General features: G+C 42.9%; 2 protein-coding genes across 2 annotated transcripts; both read right to left on the bottom strand.

The window, feature by feature from the left end:
* Window positions 1-210: 210 nt before the first annotated feature.
* Window positions 211-1,130, bottom strand: LOC138092244 (olfactory receptor 4S1-like). Its single transcript, XM_068988058.1, is given in 2 exon segments — window positions 211-560; window positions 563-1,130. Coding segments are annotated over 2 exon segments (918 nt in total).
* A 20,116-nt stretch (window positions 1,131-21,246) lies between these two features.
* OR4X1 (olfactory receptor family 4 subfamily X member 1) lies at window positions 21,247-22,176 on the bottom strand. The gene has a single exon (XM_068988827.1). It carries the CDS (start codon window positions 22,174-22,176, stop codon window positions 21,247-21,249), a length of 930 nt encoding a protein of 309 aa, XP_068844928.1.
* Window positions 22,177-24,070: the final 1,894 nt, after the last annotated feature.

Genomic DNA, 24,070 nt, shown 5'->3' with positions numbered 1-24,070 from the left:
CTATGACCCCACCTCAAGTGTAGTGATTACAATTTACTTTTATTTGTATTCCCAGTGCCTCACTCACTGCAGATAATAAATATCTGCAAAGACTGAGGGGCAAGTGGAATATTATTAGAAAAAGAACAAGAGTTGTCATTACAAGCATCAGACCAGAGATGCAAAACCGTCTCAGATGCTACAAAGACGGGAAGTCTCCCGAGTCCAGGCTCACGAGAAGCCTTGTAGTTTCACTTCTCCCCCTGAGCTCCCCTTGACCCTGAAGATCCTCCTCATGGCATTTTCCACCTCACTGTTCCTCAGCGTGTAGATCAGAGCGTTCAGCAACGGTGGCATGACGATGTTAAAGAGGATGACGAGTTTGTCAGCAGCCAGGGCGGTGGAGGGTCGAATGTACATGAACATGGGGGGCACCAGGACCAGAAGCACAGTGATGATATGTGAGCCGCATGTGGACAGAGCCTTGCGCCGGCTCTCAGAAGACCGGCTTCTCAGGTTCAGTAGGATGACCACATAGGAGATGATAAGGATGATGAAGGACATTAAAGAAATCATGCCGCTGTGTCCCCACAGGCCAGCTTCAGCAGGGGATGGACGTCACAGAAGAAGCTGTCGATCTCGTCGGGCCCACAGAAGGGCAGCTGGACCGTGAGGAGTGTCTGCAGGATGGAATGCAGGAAGCCAGCCACCCAGGAGGCCCCCGCCAGCAGGCCACACTTCCGGCGGCCCATGACGGTCGCGTAGTGGAGGGGCCTACAGATGGCCACGTAGCGGTCATAGGCCATGGCCGTGAGGAGGAAGATCTCGGTGCCACCAAAGAAGCGGGCAGAAAAGAGCTGGGTCATGCAGCCCTCGAAGGAGATGGTCTTGCGCTCCACCAAAGTGTCAGCAATCATCTTGGGCGTGGTGGCGGATGGATAGCACACGTCGGCAAAGGACAAGTGGCGGCGGAAGAAGTACATGGGCGCGTGCAGGGTCTTGCTGGCGTTGATGGTGACGATGACCAGAAGGTTCCCCAGGACCGTGAGCACGTGGAAGAGAAAGAAGACCAGGAAGCAGGCTCACTGCATCTCCCGGCTCTGGAAAAGCCCGAGCAAGACGAACTCAGTCACGTTGTTCTTGACGCCCATGGATTGTCCACCCTGAGCACTGACAATCTGGTTAGGTCTGCAAGGACACAGACTGCAGGATATAAGAAAGCTTCCCATAGAGAAGGGGCTTGTGGACACAGTGGGGGGAAGGGAGGGCGGGATGAACTGAGAGGGCGTTATGGACACAGGCTGTAATGTATAAATAGGCAGCTAGTGGGACGCTGCTATATAGCACAAGGAGCTCAGTTTAGTGTTCTGTGATGACCTAGAAGGGGAGGGATGGCGGAATGGGAGAGAGGCTCAAGAGAGAGGGGATATATCCATTCTCATAGCTGAATCGTGCTTGTTGTACACCAGAACTTTGCAAAGCAATCACAATTTAAAAAATAAATTTACTTTACAATACTGTATTGTAAAGTAAAATAAAGTGAAAAAAAAAGAAAATAGTAGAAAATAGACATAGCAGAAATAAAAAACATTATAATAGCAAAAAAAAAAAAAAATTTAAAGATGGTTTCCCAAATCCAGGAGTCAGTATACTGTATTCAAGTCTGATAATGATTTTAACACCCTATTTCAAAGGATGTTAAAACTAACATTCATAACTCCTTTCTATGCCATAGCTAAAATATAGTATGTGGAAAGCATTTTGTTATCTAGAACCTGTAAGATTTCATGCACAGATTTACCCTAGAACATACATGTATCAGAACACAGACCAGAGACAGACCTGGGAAAATAGGAAAGCATGTAAAACAAATAAATGAAAGAGTGAGTGAGTGCATGAACAAACATCTCAGATATTAAATAATTTATAAATTAAGATATAAAAAATCATATTAAATTCAACAAAAATTGTTGAGTCCGCTAAGTGCCAACAAACATTGTCACTGATCCTTAAATGCCTAGAACCATATCAAACGTCCTTAACCACAGGGCTGTGTATAGCATATAATTTAAAAATTTTAAGAGGGAAGGTGAGAGATGCCAACATTACAAAGCTGGGCTTTGTGTACATCAATCAATAAGTATGAAAAACCACCATGAGTACCTCAGTAACAACCAGAGAGTGCTGGATGGTAATTATTTCACAGTCAAGGGCAGCTTGTTAGAGTGTAGGGAAAAAGGAAGGGAGATCATACAAGACTGTTTTGAGTAGTGCTTTTATCCCAAGTGTCTTGTTATTGTGGCTGTTGAAAAGAAACGGCAAATAACATTTATGAATAGCATAACAGTGAAGTGATAGTTGCCCAGTCATGTCCAACTCTCTGACCCCATGGACTGTGGCCACACCAGGCTCCTCTGTCAATGGGATTCTCCAGACAAGAATACTGGGGTGGGTAGCCATTCCCTTCTCCAGGGGATTTTTAGGGATCGAACCTGGGTCTCCCACATTGCAGGCAGATTCTTTGCCGTCTGAGCCACCAGTGAAGCCCAGCAGAACAGTAAAGATGATCACATGTCGGGGGGACTTCCCTAGTGGTCCAGTGGCTAAGTCTCCACACTCCCAATACCAGGGGCCTAGGTTCAATCCCTGGCCAGGGAACTAGATCGCACAGGCCACAACTAAAGATCCTGAGTGCTACAACTAAGAAATGGCACAGTCAAATAAATTAATATAATAAATATGTCTTTAGAAAGATGATCACATTTTATGTGATAAACTCCAGTCCCTACATTCCCAGGAGACTTAGGATCCTGGAAAAGGTTCACAGAAGACAGAGAGGAAGACTCGAAACACTTGGGACATTGACCCACAGAGGCTGACACAAAGACTTCACACTCAGAGCCTCTTCCACTCCTTCCTACCTCCAAATCCAGGCCCCAAACACACTGCTTGTCTTCAAGCAGCTGAATCTGCTTTAAGCTGAAAATTAAAATAATAAACAATGACAATGCCAGAGGCAACAACAAGGAAAAAATTGTCATGCCCTGGGATATTACCCAGACTTATTTAGCATCTCCCTTATCCAGAAATTTCCTAAAATCCAGGATCGTACAGTAAGATTCTTCTACTCCTTGCTCAAATTGTGAAAATGCTTTGATCAGATGGTTAAATTCACCCACAAGGCAGAGAGGAGAGAGAGCACTGGAAATAGAAAGCCAGCTCCTGCCAGCCACTGATGGAGAATGCTATAAAAAGATAATACAGTCATTGTGTACACCCCAAAACAGACTTTGATAGCAGATAAATAATCTAACCATTATTTCCATGAAACAGAAGTTCTGCCATATTTTGTTTTTATTTAGCCTTGTAATAAATGTAAAATACACCCATTGTTTCTATCTGGTCTTTTGTCATGCTAAACAAAAAAAAAAGGACATTCTGATGTGAGATCAAATGCTTGGACTTGCACAGCTGGTGTTCAGGCCATCAAATGAAAACTGCTTTGGGAGGCAGTATGACAGCCAGCCGCTGTGAGACAAATTCTGTGAAACTGATTTCCAGTTCTTCCATTCCCTCTCTGGATGACATTGGACAAGTTGCTTGACCCCTTAGAAACTGTTTCCTCCTATATCAGATAATAATACATATCACCTAGGCTGCCATTATAAGATAAAGTAAGAGTATTTAAGACTTCCCTGGGGGCACAGTGGACAGGAATCCTCCTGCCAATGCAGGGGACATGGGTTCAATCCTCGGTCCAGAAAGACTCCACAAGCTGCAGAGCAACTAAGCCTGTGTACCACAACTTTTGAAACCCATACACCATAATGAAAAATAACCGCTGCTCGCTACAAATAGAGAAAATCTGCACACAGCAACAAAGACCCAGTGCAACCAAAATTAAATAAATAATTTTTTAAAGAAGAGAGCATATAGCCCAGTTATTTGCCCTTATTAGGTGCTGAGTAAATACCAAGTATTATTAGGTCTCAATGGTTTCATGTCATTCTCGGGTGGGAGGTTGGTTTGCAAGGGCCATGTCTTAGGATTTATTGCCAAGGTGATTTGCCATTTAATTTCCAAACATTTTTATTAAATTTCTAGTACAAAGAATCATTAAACTTGGGATATCTAATGAGCAAGATGGTCATCCACCTGCTCTTAAAGCCGATTCCTCTAAGGACAAAGAGGGAACATGTTTGGGTGATGCAAGTCAAGATTTATTCTCACTTCCCTTTCACTCACGAGACTCTGTTCTGACCCAGACTCTCCCAGAGAACATCATCTTCATCATATGAACTTTACTTTTATGATTTGTATTATAAAATAATGAAAAAATACATGCCTTTGTTATTTAATCCAGAGTATATATTTACTGTCCTTATCCCCATTTTACAGATAACGAAAATTAGGCTCAGGGAGATTAACTAATTTGCTCAAGTTCAGCATATTCATTAGAGACACTTTGGAAAGTAGTGAAAATACTATTAGAAGTTAGAAGTCATTATTATTACAGGGAGTTTCTTTTGGTTGTTTCCTTCAGTTATGAAAACATTTTTATGAATTTGAATGAGATGTATACATAGTATTATATTCAGCATTTTCCCTTGACACTTTCTTTCAGCATTTCCTCAAGGTGATAGTTTTCAAGAGATGTTTTTAATGGTGCATCTTAAAACACATACCCTAATTTATTTGACTGTTTTTTTCTTATTTATGAGCTTTGAGTTGCTCCCTATTTCGTACTCCAGTGTATGGCCTCCCTCTGTAAATATCTTGGGATCAATTTCTTGGAATGGGAAGACTGAGGGAGAGGGCATGACGATTAGAGTCCAGCTAGAATCTCATGCAGGTTGAAGCAACATCATTTGCTGTTCCCGGGAGTAAACACTGATGAAACAAGAATGCTCATTAACTCCCAACCCAGACCACTTTTCCCCAACCTAAACGTCTTCATACACCTTCAGCCTCTCCTCCAAGAACTCATTTCTGTCCTTGTTTCCTCCTCTCTGGTTCCCCCCAAAGTCCTCACACCACCCTTAACCTGTAAACACACCTTTGGACCTTGCAGCCTGTGAGGACCTGAACAAGACTGCGTGGAGTGCAAAAAGGACTTTTCACCTCTTGCGGCAGAGCTGCTGTGGGTCAGGCACGGCTCATGACCTTCACGCATTATCCGAGTTCACACTCATCACAAACCTGTAAGACAACTATTAATATTCTCACTTTGGAGGTGAGGAAAAGGAAGCTCGAAAACTTTAGTGTTTAAGGGACTGCTCGAGGTCACTGATAGCAAGCACCATGACAGGTGTTACAAGCTGATCTGAAAGACACTTGTAGACCTTACTGTCAGAGAGTTCTCCCTATTGCAATTGTGAATGAAAACCATTGCCTGCTGTATCCGCAGGCAAAGGATGCCACAGCCATCAAGCCTTCACATTACAGCCACCCCTCCAGTGAGCCTTGAGGGAACTCAGGTCGGAAAGAGGACGCCTGACATCTACAGCCACCTGCTGCAGCTACCCTCAAGGGTGCACCCTGAGGAGACTGGGATGAGGAAACACAGGATCCCACCGCAGAGAGCTGAGGTGCATATCAAAGGGGCGATTTCAGGGAGCCCAGATCCCTGCATCCTCCCACACAGAGAAGAGTGCTGAATTCGTCAACTGGAGCTATCCGGTTTAGTTAACAATGATCTTTGGTGTTCCAACTGCCTGGTCTTTGTTGCAAAAACTTCTATATATCTTGATTCCCCTCCCTGCCTGTTCAGACCAGTCCCTCAGAGTTATCTGAGAGGCTGTGTCCCTGGCTTAAATCCTCAGTTGTGTCCACCAAATAAAACATAATTCTAAACTTTTAGGTTGAGGCTTTTTTTTTTTTTTCAGTCAATACAACAGTCCCCTCACCCCTACTGCCATCATTTCCTCCTACTCGCTCCCCTACAGTACTTGCTTGCTACAGACTCCTACCTTCCCTACTCTCAACCTACTGAAAATTTTCAGGTGATTAACACAGACTTGACTTTGCCCAAAAGCAGCAGCTTGAAACCCTGAAAAGGGCATTGATCTGGAAGTCAAAAGACCTCAATATTAGTTCCAACTTTGTTATTTGCAGTCACCTCAAACAGCTCTCTTTCTCTCTCTGCCTGGTGCCCTATTTCCCCATCTATTCAAAATGATAGTATGAAAAAGTACTGCGATTTTAAGCTGGGAAAGTAGAAATACACAGCCCCCAAATTAATTTCACTGATAAATATCATCAATATTGTGGTGAATTTTAAAATAACTAGAAAGCAAGTAAATACCTTTATATGATTACTCATGTCTTTCACTCCTTTGCTTAGGCATTGGTGGGGGGTTAGGGTATGCATTTCATATTTCCCATGCCTTACATTGAATTTGATTGAGCTCACACAAGTTTTCAGATATATTCTCTCTCGAAAGAGAAAGGAAATTTGTAATGCAATTTAGAAACATTTCTACCTTAAAAGATTAAAATGTCAGTAAGTCTTTTAAAAGGCTTTCAGACTTCAGGTATCTGAGGAGTCACTGACATGATTTGCCAGCTGTGCTTTGGGGAAAGGGTGCTAAAACTGTGCCTCAGTAAAATACACTGTGGAATCTGCTCGGATTTCCAGGAAGTTGACTGGTGTCAGGGACCACACACCAGGACAGCCCATGGGAAAAGGCTGGGAACTCAGCCTTCTCTGCGCACTCTGATCCTTCCATTCTGCCTTCAGCAACCTCCAGTGAAGGACCGGGCATTCATATGGCAAGCCTCTAAATAATAAAGTACTTGTGAAAACACTCTCTGAGTCTGAACACCTCCACAAGTAGAGGGAATGGTCACCCAAGCACGAAGACATTTGCTTGCATTTATTAAGCATGGCTGTATGCCAAGCCCTACGGGGAGCACTTAAAATGCATCATCTCAGTAAATCCACTCAACAGTACTTGGAGGAAGCTATAAAGCTTGTTTCTCTTTTTCAGATGAGAGAAATGAGGATTAGGGCAAGTGAGTGACTTGGCCAAGTTCTCAGACCAGTAAGAGTTACAGCCAGAAATGCAACCCGGTACACAGCTCTCAAGTTATGCCCTCAGTTGCTGTACAACACTCCTGACTAGGAAAGTAGGAGCTTCTGATCATCCAAAATGGAGGGAGATGACGACTGAAGGCAGCAGACAGGAGCTCAGTGACGAGAGGTGAGCACAGGCTACATCGGTTATATCCCTGCTTTGTAACCACAAAAATGCCACATCTTTAGAAAAAAAAAAAAAAAATCAAGACAAAAGGAGAACAATTACACCAATACAGTGACAGTGCATGGGGAGGAAGCTTGAAAAATTCAGTTCCTTTATTTCTTTAAATTATTCAGATGAATTCCACAAATATGTTACAAATTCTGGAATGCTTCTTTTTAAATCTCTAAATCTTTACAGTAGAGTAAATTTCTATTTTTCATCTAGATACATTTAACTTTGTTTAAAATAAAGCGATCTAAAAAAGGAAATTTTCTCAAATAAATAATTCTATGATATACTGCTGTTGTGTAAGAAACACTAAGATACTGTGCAGCAGGACTTCTATCTTTGTATTGAGAACAAAACAGAGAAAGCACAGAGCAAGTGAAAACATCTGTTTTCTATAAGAGCCCTTGGTTGGTTCAGCTTTATTCTAGCTAGAGAGGCCCCCAGTTCTCATGACTACATGAGAACTGACCTTAGTGAGCTCCACCCTCCCAGCTGAGCAGTGAGAGTAAAGGACTCTGGCTGCAGAAGTGAAGGGTCTCAGGAAACTTTTAAACACAAAGTGTTCAGGGAATCTTACACAGAATTTCCACAGGCAAAGCCATTGTAGAGCTTGGACACCTCTGCTTCTGAAGTGTCAGCAACACACATTCATGGTTGGCAAGAGCACCCTGAGGTTTGCTAATGAGACCCCAAAGGCACTACAACCCAATTAGAGGAGTGGGCCACAGAGACAGGCACAGCTCTCTTGTCGCATGAACTTAGTGGCTCAGACAGACTTTAGAGGCCACCACCACCACGCTGCGCTTTGCTGTGTCCAACTCTTTGCGACCCAATGGACTGCAGCCCACCAGGCTCCTCTGTCCATGGAAACCACTTTCTTATCCCGACTTTGGATTTCTGTACTGAATCATCCCAAACCCATTCACTCAACTATATTTATTGAACCACCACTACATACAGGGCACAGTTTCCTGTTATTAGTTTTTTCTGATGACACAAAACTGTGTTATCAGAATTTTGCCAAGAGAAGGCACTGGTCATAGCAAACACCTCTACCAACAACACAAAAGACACAGGGACATCACCAGATCGTCAATACCGAAATCAGATTCTTTAGCCAAAGATGGAGAAGCTCTATAAGCAAAAACAAGACCAGGAGCTGACTGTGGCTCAGATCATGAAGCCTTTATTGCAAAATTCAGACTTAAATCAAAGAAAGTATGGAAACCACTAGACCATTCAGGTATGACCAAATCAAATCTCTTATGATTAAAGAGTGGAAGTGACAAATAGATTCAAGGTATTAGACCTGATAGACAGAGTGCCTGAAGAACCATGGAAGAAGGTTTGTAATGTTATACAGGAGGCAGTGATCAAAATCATCCCAAGAAAAAGAAATGCAAGAAGGCAAAAGGGTTGTCTGAGGAGCCCTTACAAATAGCTGTGAAAAGAAGAGATGTGAAAGGCAAAGGAGAAAAGAAAAAATATATCCACCTGAGTGCAGAGTTCCAAAGAATAGCAAGGAGAGATAAGAGAGCCTTCCTAAGTGGCCAATGCAATGAAACATAGAAGAGCAATAGAATGGGAAAGACTAGAGATCTCTTCAAGAAAAAGTAGAGATACCAAGGGAAATTTTCATGCAAAGATGAGCACAATAAAGAACAGAAATGGTACGGACCTAACCGAAGCAGAAGATATTAAGAAGTGGCAAGAATACACAGAAGAACTATATAAAAAAGATATTAAAGACCCAGATAGCCATGACGGTGTGATCCCTCACTAAAGCACAACTGCACTCATTTCACATGCTAGCAAAGTAATGCTCAAAATTCCCCAAGCTAGGCTTCAACAGTACATGAACCAAGAACTTCCAGATGTCCAAGTCGGATTTAGAAAAGGCAAAGGAACCAAAGATCAACTTGCCAACATCCATTGGCTCATAGAAGAAAAAAAAAAAAAAAAACAGAATTTCAGAAAAACATCTATTTCTGCTTCATCGACGATGATAAAGCCTTAGACTGTGTGGATCACAATGAACTGTGGAAAACTGTGAGAGATGGGAATACCAGGCCATTACCTGCCTCCTGAGAAACGTCTATGTATGCAACAGTTAGAACCAGACATGGAACAACGAACTGGTTCCAAGTTGGGAAAGGAGTACATCAAGGCTGTATATTGTCACCTAGCTTATTTAACTTATATGCAGAGTATATCATGTGAAATGCAGGGCTGGATAAAGCACAAGCTGGAATCAAGATTGCCAGGAGAAATATCAATAATCTCAGATATGCAGATGACACCACCCTTATGGCAGAAAGCCAAGAGGAACTAAAGAGCCTCCTGAGGAAAGTGAAAGGAGAGTGAAAAAGTTGGCTTAAAATTCAACATTGAAAAAACTGAAATCATGGCATTCAGTCCCATCACTTCATAGCAAATAGATGGGGAAGCAATGGAAATAGTGAGAGACTTTATTTTGGGGGGCTCCAAAATCACTGCAGATGGTGACTGCTGCCATGAAATCTCACATCCCTACATGACCACTGGAAAAACCATAGCCTTGACTATGCCAAAGCCTTTGACTGTGTGGATCACAATAAACTGTGGAAAATTCTGAAAGAGATGGGAATACCAAACCACCTGACCTGCCTCTTGAGAAACCTATATGCAGGTCAGGAAGCAACAGCTAGAACTGGACATGGAACAACAGACTGGTTCCAAAAAGGAAAAGGAGTACGTCAAGGCTGTATATTGTCACCCTGCTTATTGAACTTATATGCAGAGTACATCATGAGAAATGCTGGGCTGGAAGAAGCACAAGCTGGAATCAAGATTGCTGGGAGAAGTATCAATAACCTCAGATATGCAGATGACACCACCCTTATGGCAGAAAGTGAAGAGGAGCTAAAAAGCCTCTTGATGAAAGTGAAAGAGGAGAGCGAAAAAGTTGGCTTAAAGCTCAACATTCAGAAAACGAAGATCATATCATCTGGTCCCATCACTTCATGGGAAATAGATGGGGAGACAGTGGAAACAATGTCAGACTTTATCTTTTGGGGCTCCAAAATCACTGCAGATGGTGACTGCAGCCATGAAATTAAAAGACGCTATGGTTTTTCCAGTGGTCATGTATGGATGTGAGAGTTGGACTGTAAAGAAAGCTGAGCGCCGAAGAATTGATGCTTTTAAACTGTGGTGTTGGAGAAGACTCTTGAGAGTCCCTTGGACTGCAAGGAGATCCAACCAGTCCATTCTAAAGGAGATCAGCCCTGGGATTTCTTTGGAAGGAATGATGCTAAAGCTGAAACTCCAGTACTTTGGCCACCTCATGCGAAGAGTTGACTCATTGGAAAAGACTCTGATGCTGGGAGGGATTGGGGGCAGGAGGAGAAGGGGACGACAGAGGATGAGATGGCTGGATGGCATCACTGACTCAATGGACGTGAGTCTGAGTGAACTGTGGGAGTTGGTGATGGACATGGACGCCTGGCGTGCTGTGATTCATGGGGTCGCAAAGAGTCTGACATGACTGAGCGACTGAATTGAAATGAACTGAACTGACTAGACGGACTATTGTTGGTAAAGTAATGTCTCTGCTTTTGAATATGCCATCTAGGTTAGTCATAACTTTCTTTCCAAGGAGTAAGCATCTTTTAATTTCATGGCTGCAATCACCATCTGCAGTGAGACACTACACAATTAAGAAATATTTAAGACAAGGAAAATCTGCCCTAGAAATGTAATGACATTAATGATTATTATTTAACTTTTAGATATGATAATTATATTGTGATTATGTTGTATAGACAGATCTGCAAACATTCAAATGATATCGTGTCTGGAATTTACTTCAACTTACAGATGAAACAAGATCGACCATGGATTAATAATTGTTGAAACTGAGTAACGACTACATGTGGCTTATTATATTATTATCTCTACTTTTGAATATGTTTGACAATTTGCTAACACAAAGCAAAGCATGTTTTGGTTGGAGAAAAATGTTGATTTCTGACTTCAGTCTTAGACTTTCTTATTTAATAGGTCTTGGGTGAAATTCCTTTAATCTCTGTTTTTAACAAGTGCATCTCAGATCTCAGATTAATCTGATGCCAGTGGTCTCTAGATAACACTGAATAAAGAAGACCAAGTAAACATTGTATATATGGTTCAGAACAAAAGATGCTTTCCTAAAACAACGGTGTCTTGGAGGCCTAAACAAGACAACACTGGGAAATTTAGTTAGACAATCAGGTCATGGAGGACTTGAAGCTTGTAGGGAAAGTGGTAGTCCATGGTAGCTTGTAGGGAAAGTGATAATGTAATTAGATGGAGGAAACAGCCAAGACCAGACAGCTCTGATGATGAGATGCTAGACGTTTCACGGAACTGAATCAACATGGAAATACTGTACTATAATAAACCCTAGAGGTCATCCAGAACAGCCCATCAGAATTCCTTCATCAACAATCCCTTCCATGTGACCATAAGGACTTCATTTGAATACGTTATTTTCTGTATCTTTTTAAACTTAATGCAATGAGCATGTATTACTTTGCAATTTTAAAAGGTAATAATGATAGCAATAATAAAATTGTTACATTCAAAAATCAAGGAAGTCTGGAGTTATCCAGTGAAGGGGAACTTTGTCCCTGCAATACTTCAATAGCCCAGAGGGTTCTGATTGGTGACCTTTATATTGGATATGAAGTACATAATAGAGGTTGGTCTACAATTAGATGCTTTGCTGTTTAAAAAAGTTAAACCTAAGCTGTCTAGGAAATATGATCTTGCAGAGACCTTGCTCTTTAATACACTGTTCTAGAATACACAAGTTCTAGAATCACACAGTCAAGGTCTGCAGCTCAACATCAGCTGTGCAACATAAGATAAATCTCCTGGCATCCTGTTTTTTCACAGTAACATTGGGATAATAATACTATTTACCCCCTAGTTAGAAAGGTATTGGCAGTCAATAAATGTAAGGTACTGTTTTGGTTTTTTTTCCATGAGGTGTCTTAGGATGCAGCCACTCCATATCTAGACTTATCTACCAAGAAGCGGTCACCATGGTTAATGAATAACAAGTCTTCCCACAGCTTTATGAAATGGGCTGGCAACAAGCAAACATTAGGCCCCAAATGGGGCTTACTGAGTTGAATGACTGAGAATAAGACAAGGAGAGTCTATTGAGTACCTGATATTTGCTAAGGACAAAACCATAGATATAAAGTAAAGAAGACTAGACCCTGCCCTCAAGGAATCACTAGTCCTCTCAATGCTATTTACAATTCAGAGTGCAACTGAAACCCAGAAGTGAGGGATATATAACCCAATCTGCGGTTCAGAGAAGGCTTCCCATAAAATAGGAGCGAACCAAGTCCTATTTATAATCCCTTCTCTTACATAAGGCAAAACCCAGGTCACTTGAGCAAGTGGTCAAAAGACTCCACCAGGGGCAAGGGAGAGCCAGGGCTTCTGAATATGGCCCCCAGGTTGCATAGGGCATAATTTGCTCAACTGTACAGGGAGGCCCTGGGAAAGCCTGGCATGTTGCAAGGGCTCTTGGACCAGCTTTGCCGCCATTTATGTTTTGTGACCTTGGGCAAGCCACTGCTCCTCTGTGGTCTTCCTCATCTGTCATAAAGGGCCTGAGCATGGCTCTTATATTCTGTGGTTCTTGTGGACTTGCCAAATGACCTTGAGTTCAGAGCAATATTTCTATATGGCGAAAGCCATTGTAATAATTCCTATTAGTGACCAGAAGTCAGTGAGTGCTCTCCACCTGGAGGCTGTTTTAGGGCCTTTCTTGGTTTTCATTGTTGCAGCTGACATGAGGTTGTCTTAGATCATGGAAAAATACTGACTCCTAATGCAAACTTAGCTGGGTTGGGAATATCCCCAGGAGTAGAACATAGCAACCCACTCCAGTACTCTCGCCTGGAGAATCCCATGGACAGAGGAGCCTGGTGGGCTACAGTCTATAGGGTCGCAAAGAGTCAGAGAGCACTGAAATGACTTAGGATGCACGTACACAGTGCAAACTGCAAGGATTAAGGAGCATTAACTTGGACCTGCAGGGGCCATATCATTATTAAGGTATTGAACCAGGCTAACAGATCAGTCTAAGGCCGTAACTTTAAGAAGTCCAAAGACTGTTCAAATGAATTAGGGCATGGCAACAGGCAAATGGCATAACTGCATTTTCTTGTAATTGACATAAAGGGAGGAGCATATTTCACAGGACTGTGTCTCTGGCCCTGTTGGGCTGCACACCACAGGCCTAAGAGGTTTTGCCCCACAGGCCTACAATACATCTACCCTGCAGACCTACCAGGCCTCTACCCCCACAGGCCCACCAGGCCTCTACGCCACAGGCCCAAAAGGCCTCTACCCCGCAGGCCTACCAGGCCTCTACTCCCACAGGCCTACAATACATCTACCCCACAGACCTACCAGGCCTCTACACCACAGCCCTACCAGGCCTCTACCCCACAGGCCCACAAGGTCTCTACTCCACAGGCCCACCATGCCTCTACCCCACAGGCCCACTAGGCCTCTACCCCACAGGCCCACCACGCCTCTACCCCACAGACCCACCAGGCCTCTACCCCACAGGCCCAAAAGGCCCCTACCCTGCAGGCCTACCAGGCCTCTACCCCCACAGGCCTACAATACATCTACCCCACAGGCCCACCACACCTCTACCCCACAGGCCCACAAGATCTCTACCCCCACAGGTCTACAAGACCTCTGTCCTGCAGGCCTACCAGGCCTTTACTTAACCAGCATAAAGACTGAAGAAAAAGTCCTGAGTCGGCAACAGAAACATTAGTAGTTTAACAGGTAAAGAGAACTTACACGTCTGAAGCAAGGTCCTGGAGCAACTCATCACTATGTGCAGCAGACGCAACAGGACATGGCGGCAGTCTTCCCTCTGGAGGCTAGGTAACCAGCTACAGGAGGAAATGACGTCAGGTCGGCTCATCAGTTACCCCGGAAACCAGCAGAGGGGCACGCCCCTTACCGCGCTTTTGATGAACTATCGGGAACAATCATCAGCTGCGCCTGGGGCAAGTTTGTAGGAGGGTCAGTTCTGTGAGTAGGGTGCAGATGGAGCAGGCACTGGTCCAGCAGGGGACGTACGGGAGGACAGTCATCTAGGATGGTCTAAGCATACAGACCCTCGAACCTTTCTTCAGAAGGCCGCCCAGGTGATTCTGCCTGTGTTAAGGAAGCAGTTGGCCTAAAATTAGCATTGAGAGAACACTTTCTGTTGCACCTTCTACTTACAAAGTGCAGCGCCTCCTCGCACTGCCATCATCCCTCTGCCTTAGCCAGACGGGGCAGGGGCTACTCAGGTTACGAAGTGACCAGAGCTGCAAACACTAAGAGCTGCACTTTGGCTCGTGTGTCCAAAATCCCTTACCTTCCCGCTCCTTTTGCACCTGGGCCCCTGCTGTCTGCATAACAGGAAGGCTCTGGAACTGTCCTCCAGGTTTGCTGCTGGGTTTCCATTCTCTCTTCATTTTCTACAGATATTATTTAATTGGGGGAAGAGTCCATGTAAGAAAATATTTTACCATCCACTGAGGCTTCACTGGAAGTGCTTCCAAAATCTACAGTGTTTTCTGCATTGTGGGATTCTGTCCTGTGCAGAGTAGATGAAAACATTCAGATGTGCCAAAATTCTTGAGAAATAACAGAAAATCTGATGTGTAAGGTCTTAGATAATGAGGACTTTTTGACTGAAAATAACACCATGAAACAAATGTTAAAAACATATGGGGTCAAGTACAGGCCCAGAGACATTACTTTGCCAACAAAGGTCCATGTAGTCAAAGTTATGGTTTTTCCAGTAGTCATGTATGGCTGCAAGAGTTGAATCATAAAGAAGGTTGAACGCCAAAGAATTGATGCTTTTGAACTGTGGTGTTGGAGAAGACTCTTAAGTGTCCCTTGGACAGCAAGGAGATCAAACAAATCAATCCTAAAGAAAGTCAATCCTAAAGAAAATCAATCCTGAATATTCATTGGAAGGACTGATGCTAAAGCTGAAGCTCCAAAACTTTGGCCACCTGATATGAAGAGCTGACTCATTAGAAAAGAACCTGATGCTGGGAAAGACTGAAGGCAAGACTAGAAAGGGATAACAGAGGACAAGATGGTTGGATGGCATCACCGACTCAATGGACATGAGTTTGAGCAAGCTCCAGGAGACAGTAAAGGACAGGGAAGCCTGGCATGCTGCAGTCTATGGTGTCTCAAAGAATCAGACTCTATTGAGCAACTGAACAACAACAACTACTACATATAGAGTGCAGTACTGTGTTATCAATTTAGGGGAAAAGCTAGTATTAAGTATGAACTTGTCTGGTTTTTCCTTGTTTTTCTTAAGCAGCAGAGACAAGCTGGAACTAACCTAGCAACTTGACTGCTACCTTATGTTAACAAAGCATGTTGAAAAGTATTTCCACCCTGTGAATAGGGTAAGACAGACAACAGACAGTATACTATGATGCCTAAAAGCAAGGGCTAAAGGGTCAATTTGTCTTGTTTAAAGGTTAACTTTGCCACCTGGTAGATACATAACTTTTAACAAGTGACTTAACATCTCCTGAATGCCATTTTCCCATCTGAATTTTTTTTCCTATCTCAGATTTAAAGAAATCAATATGAAATTCACAAGGATAGTTGGAGATATTAATACCTCCAAGGCTCAGACACAACCTCTACATGAACCCCAACCCCAGAACACACCCCCAGTCAGGAGGGAACTCACAAGCCAGAACTTCTCTTTGAGCAGTGAAGGCTTTGTATCCCACTTCAAGCATCCCAACTTTTAATACCTATACCCAGGAGATGAGCCCCCAACACATCTGGCTTTTAAAACCAACAGGGCTCATGTCCATAAGATTCAAAGGGCTATAGCAAACTAAGAAATGGCTCTTTAAAGGCTTGTGGGAAAACTCATCCACCTTTTGAAAAAGTACCCAGGCTTTACGTCAAAGAGCATTCCCAAATTAAATAGGTGTAAAACCCAATCCCTACCTATCTAATCTGCAATTTTAGCCAAAATTATCTGAGTATTAGCCAAATCTATGTAACCTGGGGGTAATAACACCTCCCCCAATGCCTACATTATGTGATGTCCTGCATATGACCACAACTATGTCATACGTGACTATGACTCTGTCAGCTCTAACACTGTTTATGATTCCTCAGGGTAGGTTTTCACACACAAGAAAATCACCATTTTCAGAAGATATACAATGGGTTTAACTCTGTTGCAACATCTGGCTTTTCAGACTTTTCCTAAAGAAGCCATATCTCTGTTTTATGTCTCTGCTTCCCAGAAATGTGACTAAATGTGGATGTCAAACAAGGCTAAGAAGCGAGAGAACCAGGAAGATGTCTCTGAAGATGGTTTATCAGCTGATAAAAGCCTAAACACCTAGAATTCTCCATATAATTTACAAAGAATACATTTGAATCAGTTCTAATGAGGTGGATGAAACTGGAGCCTATTATACAGAGTGAAGTAAGCCAGAAAGAAAAACACCAATACAGTAACTAATGCATATATATGGAATTTAGAAAGAGGGTAATGATAATCCTGTATGCAAGACAGCAAAAGAGACACAGATGTATAGAACAGTCTTTTGGACTCTGTGGAAGAGGGCGAGGGTGGAATGATTTGGAAGAATGGCATTGAAACATGTATAATATCATATGTGAAATGAATCGCCAGTCCAGGTTCGATGCATGATACAGGATGCTCGGGGCTGGTGCACTGGGATGACCCAGAGGGATGGTATGGGGAGGGAGGTGGGAGGGGGTTTCGGGATGGGGAACACGTGTACACCCATGGCAGATTCATGTTGATCTATGGCAAAACCAATACAATATTGTAAAGTAATTAGCCTCCAATTAAAATAAATTTATATTAAAAAAAAGAATAAGCTATGATAAACCTAGACCATGTATTAAAAAGCAGAGACATCACTTTGCTGACAAAGGACCACATAGTCAAAGTTTTGGTTTTTCCAGTAGTCATGTATGGATCCAAAAGTTGGACCACAAAGACGTCTGAGCACTGAAGAATTGATGTTGTCAAACTGTACTGCTGGAGAAGCCTCTTGAGAGTTCCCTGGACTGCAAGGAGATCAAACAGTCAATCTTTAAGGAAATCAACCCATTCATTGGAAGGACTGGTGCTGAAGCAGAAGCTCCAATCCTTTGGCCACTTGATGTGAAGAGCCAACTCATGGGAGAAGACCCTGATGCTAGGGAAGAGTAAAGGCGAAAGGAGAAGGGAGCGACAGAGGATGACATGGTTAGACAGCATCACTGACTCAATGGGCATGAATTTTGGCAAATTCCTGGAGATAGTGAAGAACAGGGAAGCCTGGCATGCTGTAGTCCATGGGAGCGCCAGGAGTTGGAATGCAGCTTAGCAACTGAACAACGTTTCACCCAATTCCCTTGACATTAACCACACACATAAAGTACAATACTTCTAGTTCCATACAAGTCTCACATTTTTTTAAATTTTGAAAAAGACCCTGAATGCTATGAGTCTCATGATACAGTCTGCAGTTATAATAGAAAGAGACAATAGTGATATCATCCCAAGAGGGCTGAGCAGGCTGAGTCAACAGCTGCATGTTCAGAAGAGTTCACCCTGATTGGACGCGCTACATATTCTGAGGCATGCCTTCACTTTCATTGAGGAAGGTCTTCCCCTGACTCTCTGGACTTAAACTTCAGATGCTTTCCCTGCTCAGCATGTAGGTAATTTCCTAAAGCCTGCCACTCCATAACCAAGCCACAGAACCTGGCCATAACTAATCAAGAAAGAAGTGTGAGCATATTATATTACAGTGACTTTAAACTTTTTTAAGGATTTGAATATTTTTATCAACATAAATCAACAAGATATATGTTGATAAAAATATTTGACTTTTATCAACATAAATCTTACATAAAATGGATTTTTAAGAGATAATTCACTGCTCTGATTGAAAGTCCTCACATGCCTGTTAGACTGCATCCTATCCTCTCCTGCTCTGCTCCCCCACCAGCCCCTGATGTACCTGAAGAACTCTGGATTCTAAATCAGTCCACACACAACTGGTAGGGAAAAAACATCAAGGGTTTTGGAAGAGTCTTTGACCTGAAGTTTCCTCAACTGCAAAGTGAGCTTTGTCCCCTGAGATCTAACTTTAGGAAATTTATTGGTGGATGCTCAATTCATAGGAGTCATTTGAGTCATACTTTCTGTTGTCTGATCTGTATGATATTCTCAAGATTTGCATCATTTTCAGTAATTATGTCACTAGAAAAAACTCTCTTCTTGGCCAACACATTGAGTTTTGTTTCCATGTGTTAGGTAACTCTCACGGCTCAATGCCCAAGTTTTGCCTCTGTAAGAAGAGGAGCATGAGCTGAAAGAAATATCATATCTTTCTGTTTTCATACCCTATACTTCCAGATCCGCAGCTCAGGTTTTCTGTGGACCCAGAAACATGAAGGTAGTCAGGCGGCAATTTTTTTTAAACATTTATTTTTACCCTTAAGTGTCTGGAAAGAAATACCTGACAGTAAAGAAATTATCAGGTCTCTCAGATCAGAATTCAGAAACTTAGATGTATGTATGTGTTGGTGATCCTTAAAGAGAAGTAGAGGCATGTACAGAGAGAACAAGGGCTTAGGAATCAGGCAAACCTGAGTTTGAACCCAGCTTTGTAGGTTACTAACTCTGTGACCTTAATCAAGACACTGATCTCCCAAAGGCTCAGTGTCTTCGCCTGTAAAACAAAAGGATAAGTATTCATTTCACCAAAGTGTTTTCTTATTAATAATACGATCAAATGAGATAAAATATATGAAATCACTTGGATAATTGTAAAATATACACACATATACATATTTATTCTTTGTATACAACATTATCTTCAGAAATAATATAAGGTGTAATTATTAGTCTGTCTTAAGTTGTGTGATGTTGGTGTATTATTTAGATAATTGAGATTAACCAAAATAATAGAGATATACCAACCATTGTTCACTTACAACCTGAAGCACTATGGAATTCTAGAAACTTAATCAACAAAATATTTACTGAGTTTTACACTATGTCACTTAGAGCAAGATACAAATAAATAGGATTCAGGCAATATTCTCAAAAGAGTTATATTCTAATGGGGGAAATGAACACTGAAATATAGTTATTAAAGGTCTTAAAAGATTCCAGCTGAGCATTATGGAGTTCAAAGAAGGAAAAAGGCACATTCAATTTGGATAATTTTGGAAGCTCCCTAAAGGTAGCAGCATTTCTGAGGGGCATTGTAAAGTAGGTAAGGTGCTAAAAGGTAGAGATGGGAAAATATTTTAAAGGAACGGCACTACAGACCTTCAGAAGCCAGTGAGCTTTACCAGAATGCAGCTAAAAAAAAAAATCTCTGTCAAAAGCTAAAACACCTTCTATTCTGAGGATTAAAACCTCCAGGACCAACTTGGCCTGCCTAGAACCCACTGGGAAAATCTTTGGTATGTCAGAACAATAAAATTTCTAAGCACTGGAATGGCCACTATTTCTCTCCTAAACTTTCACCTCCCTGAAGCAGCTCCTTCTCCTTTTCCACCCACCTCTTCATTATTTCCAGAGAGCCCCTGGTTTTCTAGAGAGTTCATTCTCTCCAAATCAGCCAATTTGCCTCAAGAGCACTGTCAAATGTGGAAGTGCAGCACCAGAAGACCCCTCCTAGACTTCGTCCTAGTGACCCCTTCAACCCTGTCCAGTCCCATTAAGAAGAAGAAACTGAAACTTGGGCATATATCCAGAGAAAAATTTGGCTCCTAAGTATTCATGCACCCCAATGTTCAGAGCGTCACTGTTTACAATAGATAAGACATGAAAGTATGCTGAATGTCTATCAACAGGCAAATGGGTCAGAAAATGTGGTACATATACACAATGGAATATTACTCTGTCATTAAAAAGAGTGAAATAATGCCACCTGCTGCAGCATGGATGGACCTGGAGATTATCATACTAAGTGAAGTAAGTCAGACAGAAAAACACAAATATCATATGATATCACTTGCTGCTGCTGCTAAGTCACGTCAGTCATGTCGGACTCTGTGCAACCCCATAGATGGCAGCCCACAGTGCTCCTGTCCCTGGGATTCTCCAGGCAAGAATACTGAAGTGGGTTGCCATTTCCTTCTCCAGTGCATGACAGTGAAAAGTGAAAGTGAAAGTGAAGTCGTGTCTGACTCTTCGTGACCCCATGGACTGTAGCCTACCAGGCTCCTCCGTCCATAGGATTTCCCAGGCAAGAGTACTGGAGTGGGTTGCCAGCACCTTCTCTGAATGATATCACTTACATGCAGAATATTTTTTTTTTAATGATACAAATAAATTGATTAAAAAACAGCCTCACAGACTTAGAGAATGAATTTATGGTTACCAGTGGGGAAGAGTGGATTGGGGAAGGGATAGACTGGGAGTTTGGGATGGGCATATAAACTCTGCTATATTTAAAATAGATAACCAACAAGGACCTAGTGTACAGCACAGCAAGTTAGTTCCATATTCTGTAATAACCTAAACAGGAGAAGAATTTGAAGAATAGAAAAGGAAGGAAGGAAGGAACATGAAAGGAAGAAATTATATGTTAAAAAAAAAAAAGATGGTGGCTGAACCAAGACCTCTAGGTCAGTTAAACATAGACAGTGAAATCTCGGTACCCCAATTTCCTATCCCTTGCTCCCCATTTTTCCCTGATAGCAAAGTGACAGTGAGTGAAGTCGCTCAGTCGTGTCCGACTCTTTGCGACCCCATAGACTGTAGCCCACCAGGCTCCTCCATCCATGGGATTTTGCTGGAGTGGATTGCTATTTCCTTCTCCAGGGAATCTTCCCAACCCAGGACTCGAACCCGGGTCTCTTGCATTGTAGACAGACGCTTTACCGTCTGAGCCACCAGAGAAGTCCTTTTCCCTGATGGAATCATCTATTTCTCTTCCCAACGCCCTTTCCTCCCCATCAGTCTCCTCAGGGCGTTTTTCACTTCAGCATTCCTGAATGAGTAAATGACGGGATTTAAGAGAGGTGTGACCACTGTGTAAAACACAGCGACTATTTTGTCTGCAGGGAGAGTGACACAGGGCCTCATGTAGACAAAGGAACAGGGGATGAAGAACAGGGCCACGACCGCAAGGTGAGAGGCGCAGGTGGAGAGGGCCTTGTGCCGGCCTTCTGAGGTCTGGGTCCTCAGGGAGCGCAGGATGATCACGTAGGAAGCAAGCAGCCCCATGAAGCTGACCACTGAGATGCAGCCGCCATTGGCGATGATCAGCAAGCTGACGAGGAAGGTGTCTGAGCAGGCCAGCTTCAGCACCGGGTGGACATCACAGAAGTAGTGGTCGAGGACCTTGGGGCCACATAAGGGCAGCTGGAAAATGAGGAAGGTTTGCCCGACAGAATGCAGCAAGCCCCCACCCCACGCTGCCCCCACCAGGAGGCCACACGCCCTTCGGTTCATGACGACCGTGTAGTGCAGGGGCTTGCAGATGGCCACGTAGCGGTCGTAGGCCATCAGCATCAGGAGAAAGATCTCGGTGCCACCAAAGAAATGGAGGAAAAATATCTGAGTGATGCAGCCCTTGAGGGAAACGACTTTCCTCTCCATCAAAGAGTCCAGGATGAGCTTGGGGGCTGTGACAGAACAGTAGCAGATCTCCACGAAGGACAAGTAGCTGAGGAATAAATACATGGGGGAGGCGAGCCCTTTGCCGGCCATGATGGTCACCACAATGAGGCCATTACCCAGCAGGACGGCCACGTACAAGAGGAGAAACAGCCCAGAAATGACCTTCTGGGCGTTCCGGTTCTGGGAGAATCCCAAGAAAATGATTTCAGTCACATTGCTTGTAGCAACCATGTTGTAAAGCTCAGGGGCTGACCCCTGAAATCACAGAAAGCAAAGAGGTCTCTTCAATAGTTAGGAGCATCCTTTTCAGACCTTGAGAAGGCAATGGCACCCCACTCCAGTACTCTTGCCTAGAAAATCCATGGACAGAGGAGCCCGGTAGGCTGCAGTCCTTGGGGTCGCAAAGAGTCAGACACGACTGAGTGACTTCCCTTTCCCTTTTCCTTTCAGACCTTGAGGAAAACTGTCCTTCTGCTCCGTCTTGATCCCCTCTGCCTTGAGCTTCTCCAAAATATGCTCTCCTTGAGACAAATGGACAAGACAATGGTCATAAAATCTTGATATTATTCCCAAAGCAGGAGCTGAGCTTATAATAATGCTTCTTTGAAGCGTCTTCTCTGATTCAGTCCCTACATTAACTAATGAATCTTCACAAGGAAATAGGAGAATATTTCACACAAAAAAATTGAAGCTCAGAGAAATTCAGTCACTAATTCAATGACACACAGCTCGTCTTTAAACTGAGGTCTGCATCCCTCAAAATGTAGCTGCTGCGACTACATATTCTACTCCTGAAGTGTGCACCTTATATTGGGAGCCATAATACGTTTCAGTCAGTCCTGCCATACACGGTAACATGGAAACAACTTTTGCAGTGGCTACTAGTCGTTCTCAACCTCAATTACCCTGTAGTTACTGAATTGCAGGCTGGCTCCCTAAAAGGCATAGGAGAGGCTGAAAGGGAAGAGACAGTCACCCTGCTTCATCTGCTGTCTTTGGAGGTGGCTATGGAGCGGAGGAAATGTGAATAAGTCTTTAGAGGGCTCTACAAGCTGACAAAGGGTGATCAGACACAGAAAATGTATAATTACATTTCTGAAGCCATCATTCCCTCAAGGTAAACAAGCTTGGCCAGTATCCTAAGACCATATTCACACACTTCACAACCAGCCTGCAGTCCAGGTCAGCATCTGTGTGTTGACCCAGTGACAGAAACACAGGGTTTGGGGTCAGGAGATGAGTTTTCAACTCCAGCACAGCTATTTAGTAGCTCTGTGATATTAAACAAGTCTATGATTTTCTTCCATGCCTATGAATTTCATCTGAAAAACAGAAACGAAAGTACCTTTTCCGTGGTGCTGTTTTTCGGGATTGAATGAGCTCACAAGTTTTAAAACAAACAGTAATTGTATAAGAGAATTATTGATAAGAATATCAGGTATAATTTTTATTGGAGTTTAATTGCTTTACAATGTTGTGTTAGTTTCTATGAAAGCAAAAATAAAAAAAATAGAACCTAATTAAACTTAAAAGCTTTTGTACAGCAAAGTGAAAGTGTTAATCTGTCAATCGTGTCTGACTCTTTGCAACCCTATGAACCATAGCCTGCCAGGCTCCTCTGTCCATGGGATTTCCCAGGCAAGAATACTGGAGTGGGTTGCCATTTCCTTCTCCAGGGGATCTTCCTGGGTCTCCTGCCTTGCGGGCAGGTTCTTTACCTTCTGTGCCACTAGGGAATCCAAGCTTTTATACAACAAAGGAAGACAAAACAAGACAAAAACAGTCCTTAGAATGGGAGAAAATATTTGCAAGTGAAGCAACAGATGAAGGATTAATCTCCAAATATACAAACAACTCATGTAGCTCAATATCAAAAAAAAAAACACTGGCAAAAGACCTGAATAGGTATTTCTTCAAAGAAGACATACAGATGGCCAAGAATCACGTGAAAAGATGCTCAATATCACTATTAGAGAAATGCATATCAGTATAATTGATTTACGCTTTTACTCTGCCTTATCACCCTATTAGTGCAGAGTCTGATGGGGACTCAATGTTCCCCACTTCAGAAGGCGGGTCTGACACCCATCTTTGTGTGCAGCAGCCTCGGGATCTGACTTAAACA

The sequence above is a fragment of the Capricornis sumatraensis genome, chromosome 16, assembly GCF_032405125.1.
Source record: "Capricornis sumatraensis isolate serow.1 chromosome 16, serow.2, whole genome shotgun sequence".
Classification (NCBI taxonomy): Eukaryota; Metazoa; Chordata; class Mammalia; order Artiodactyla; family Bovidae; genus Capricornis; species Capricornis sumatraensis.
Note: the sequence above shows the minus strand (reverse complement) of the source record. Positions and strands in the feature narration are given on the sequence as shown.

What these genes read in the sequence shown, in the direction of transcription:
- OR4X1 (XM_068988827.1), bottom strand. Translation starts at nt 22,176, where the DNA reads ATGGTTGCTACAAGCAATGTGACTGAAATCATTTTCTTGGGATTCTCC.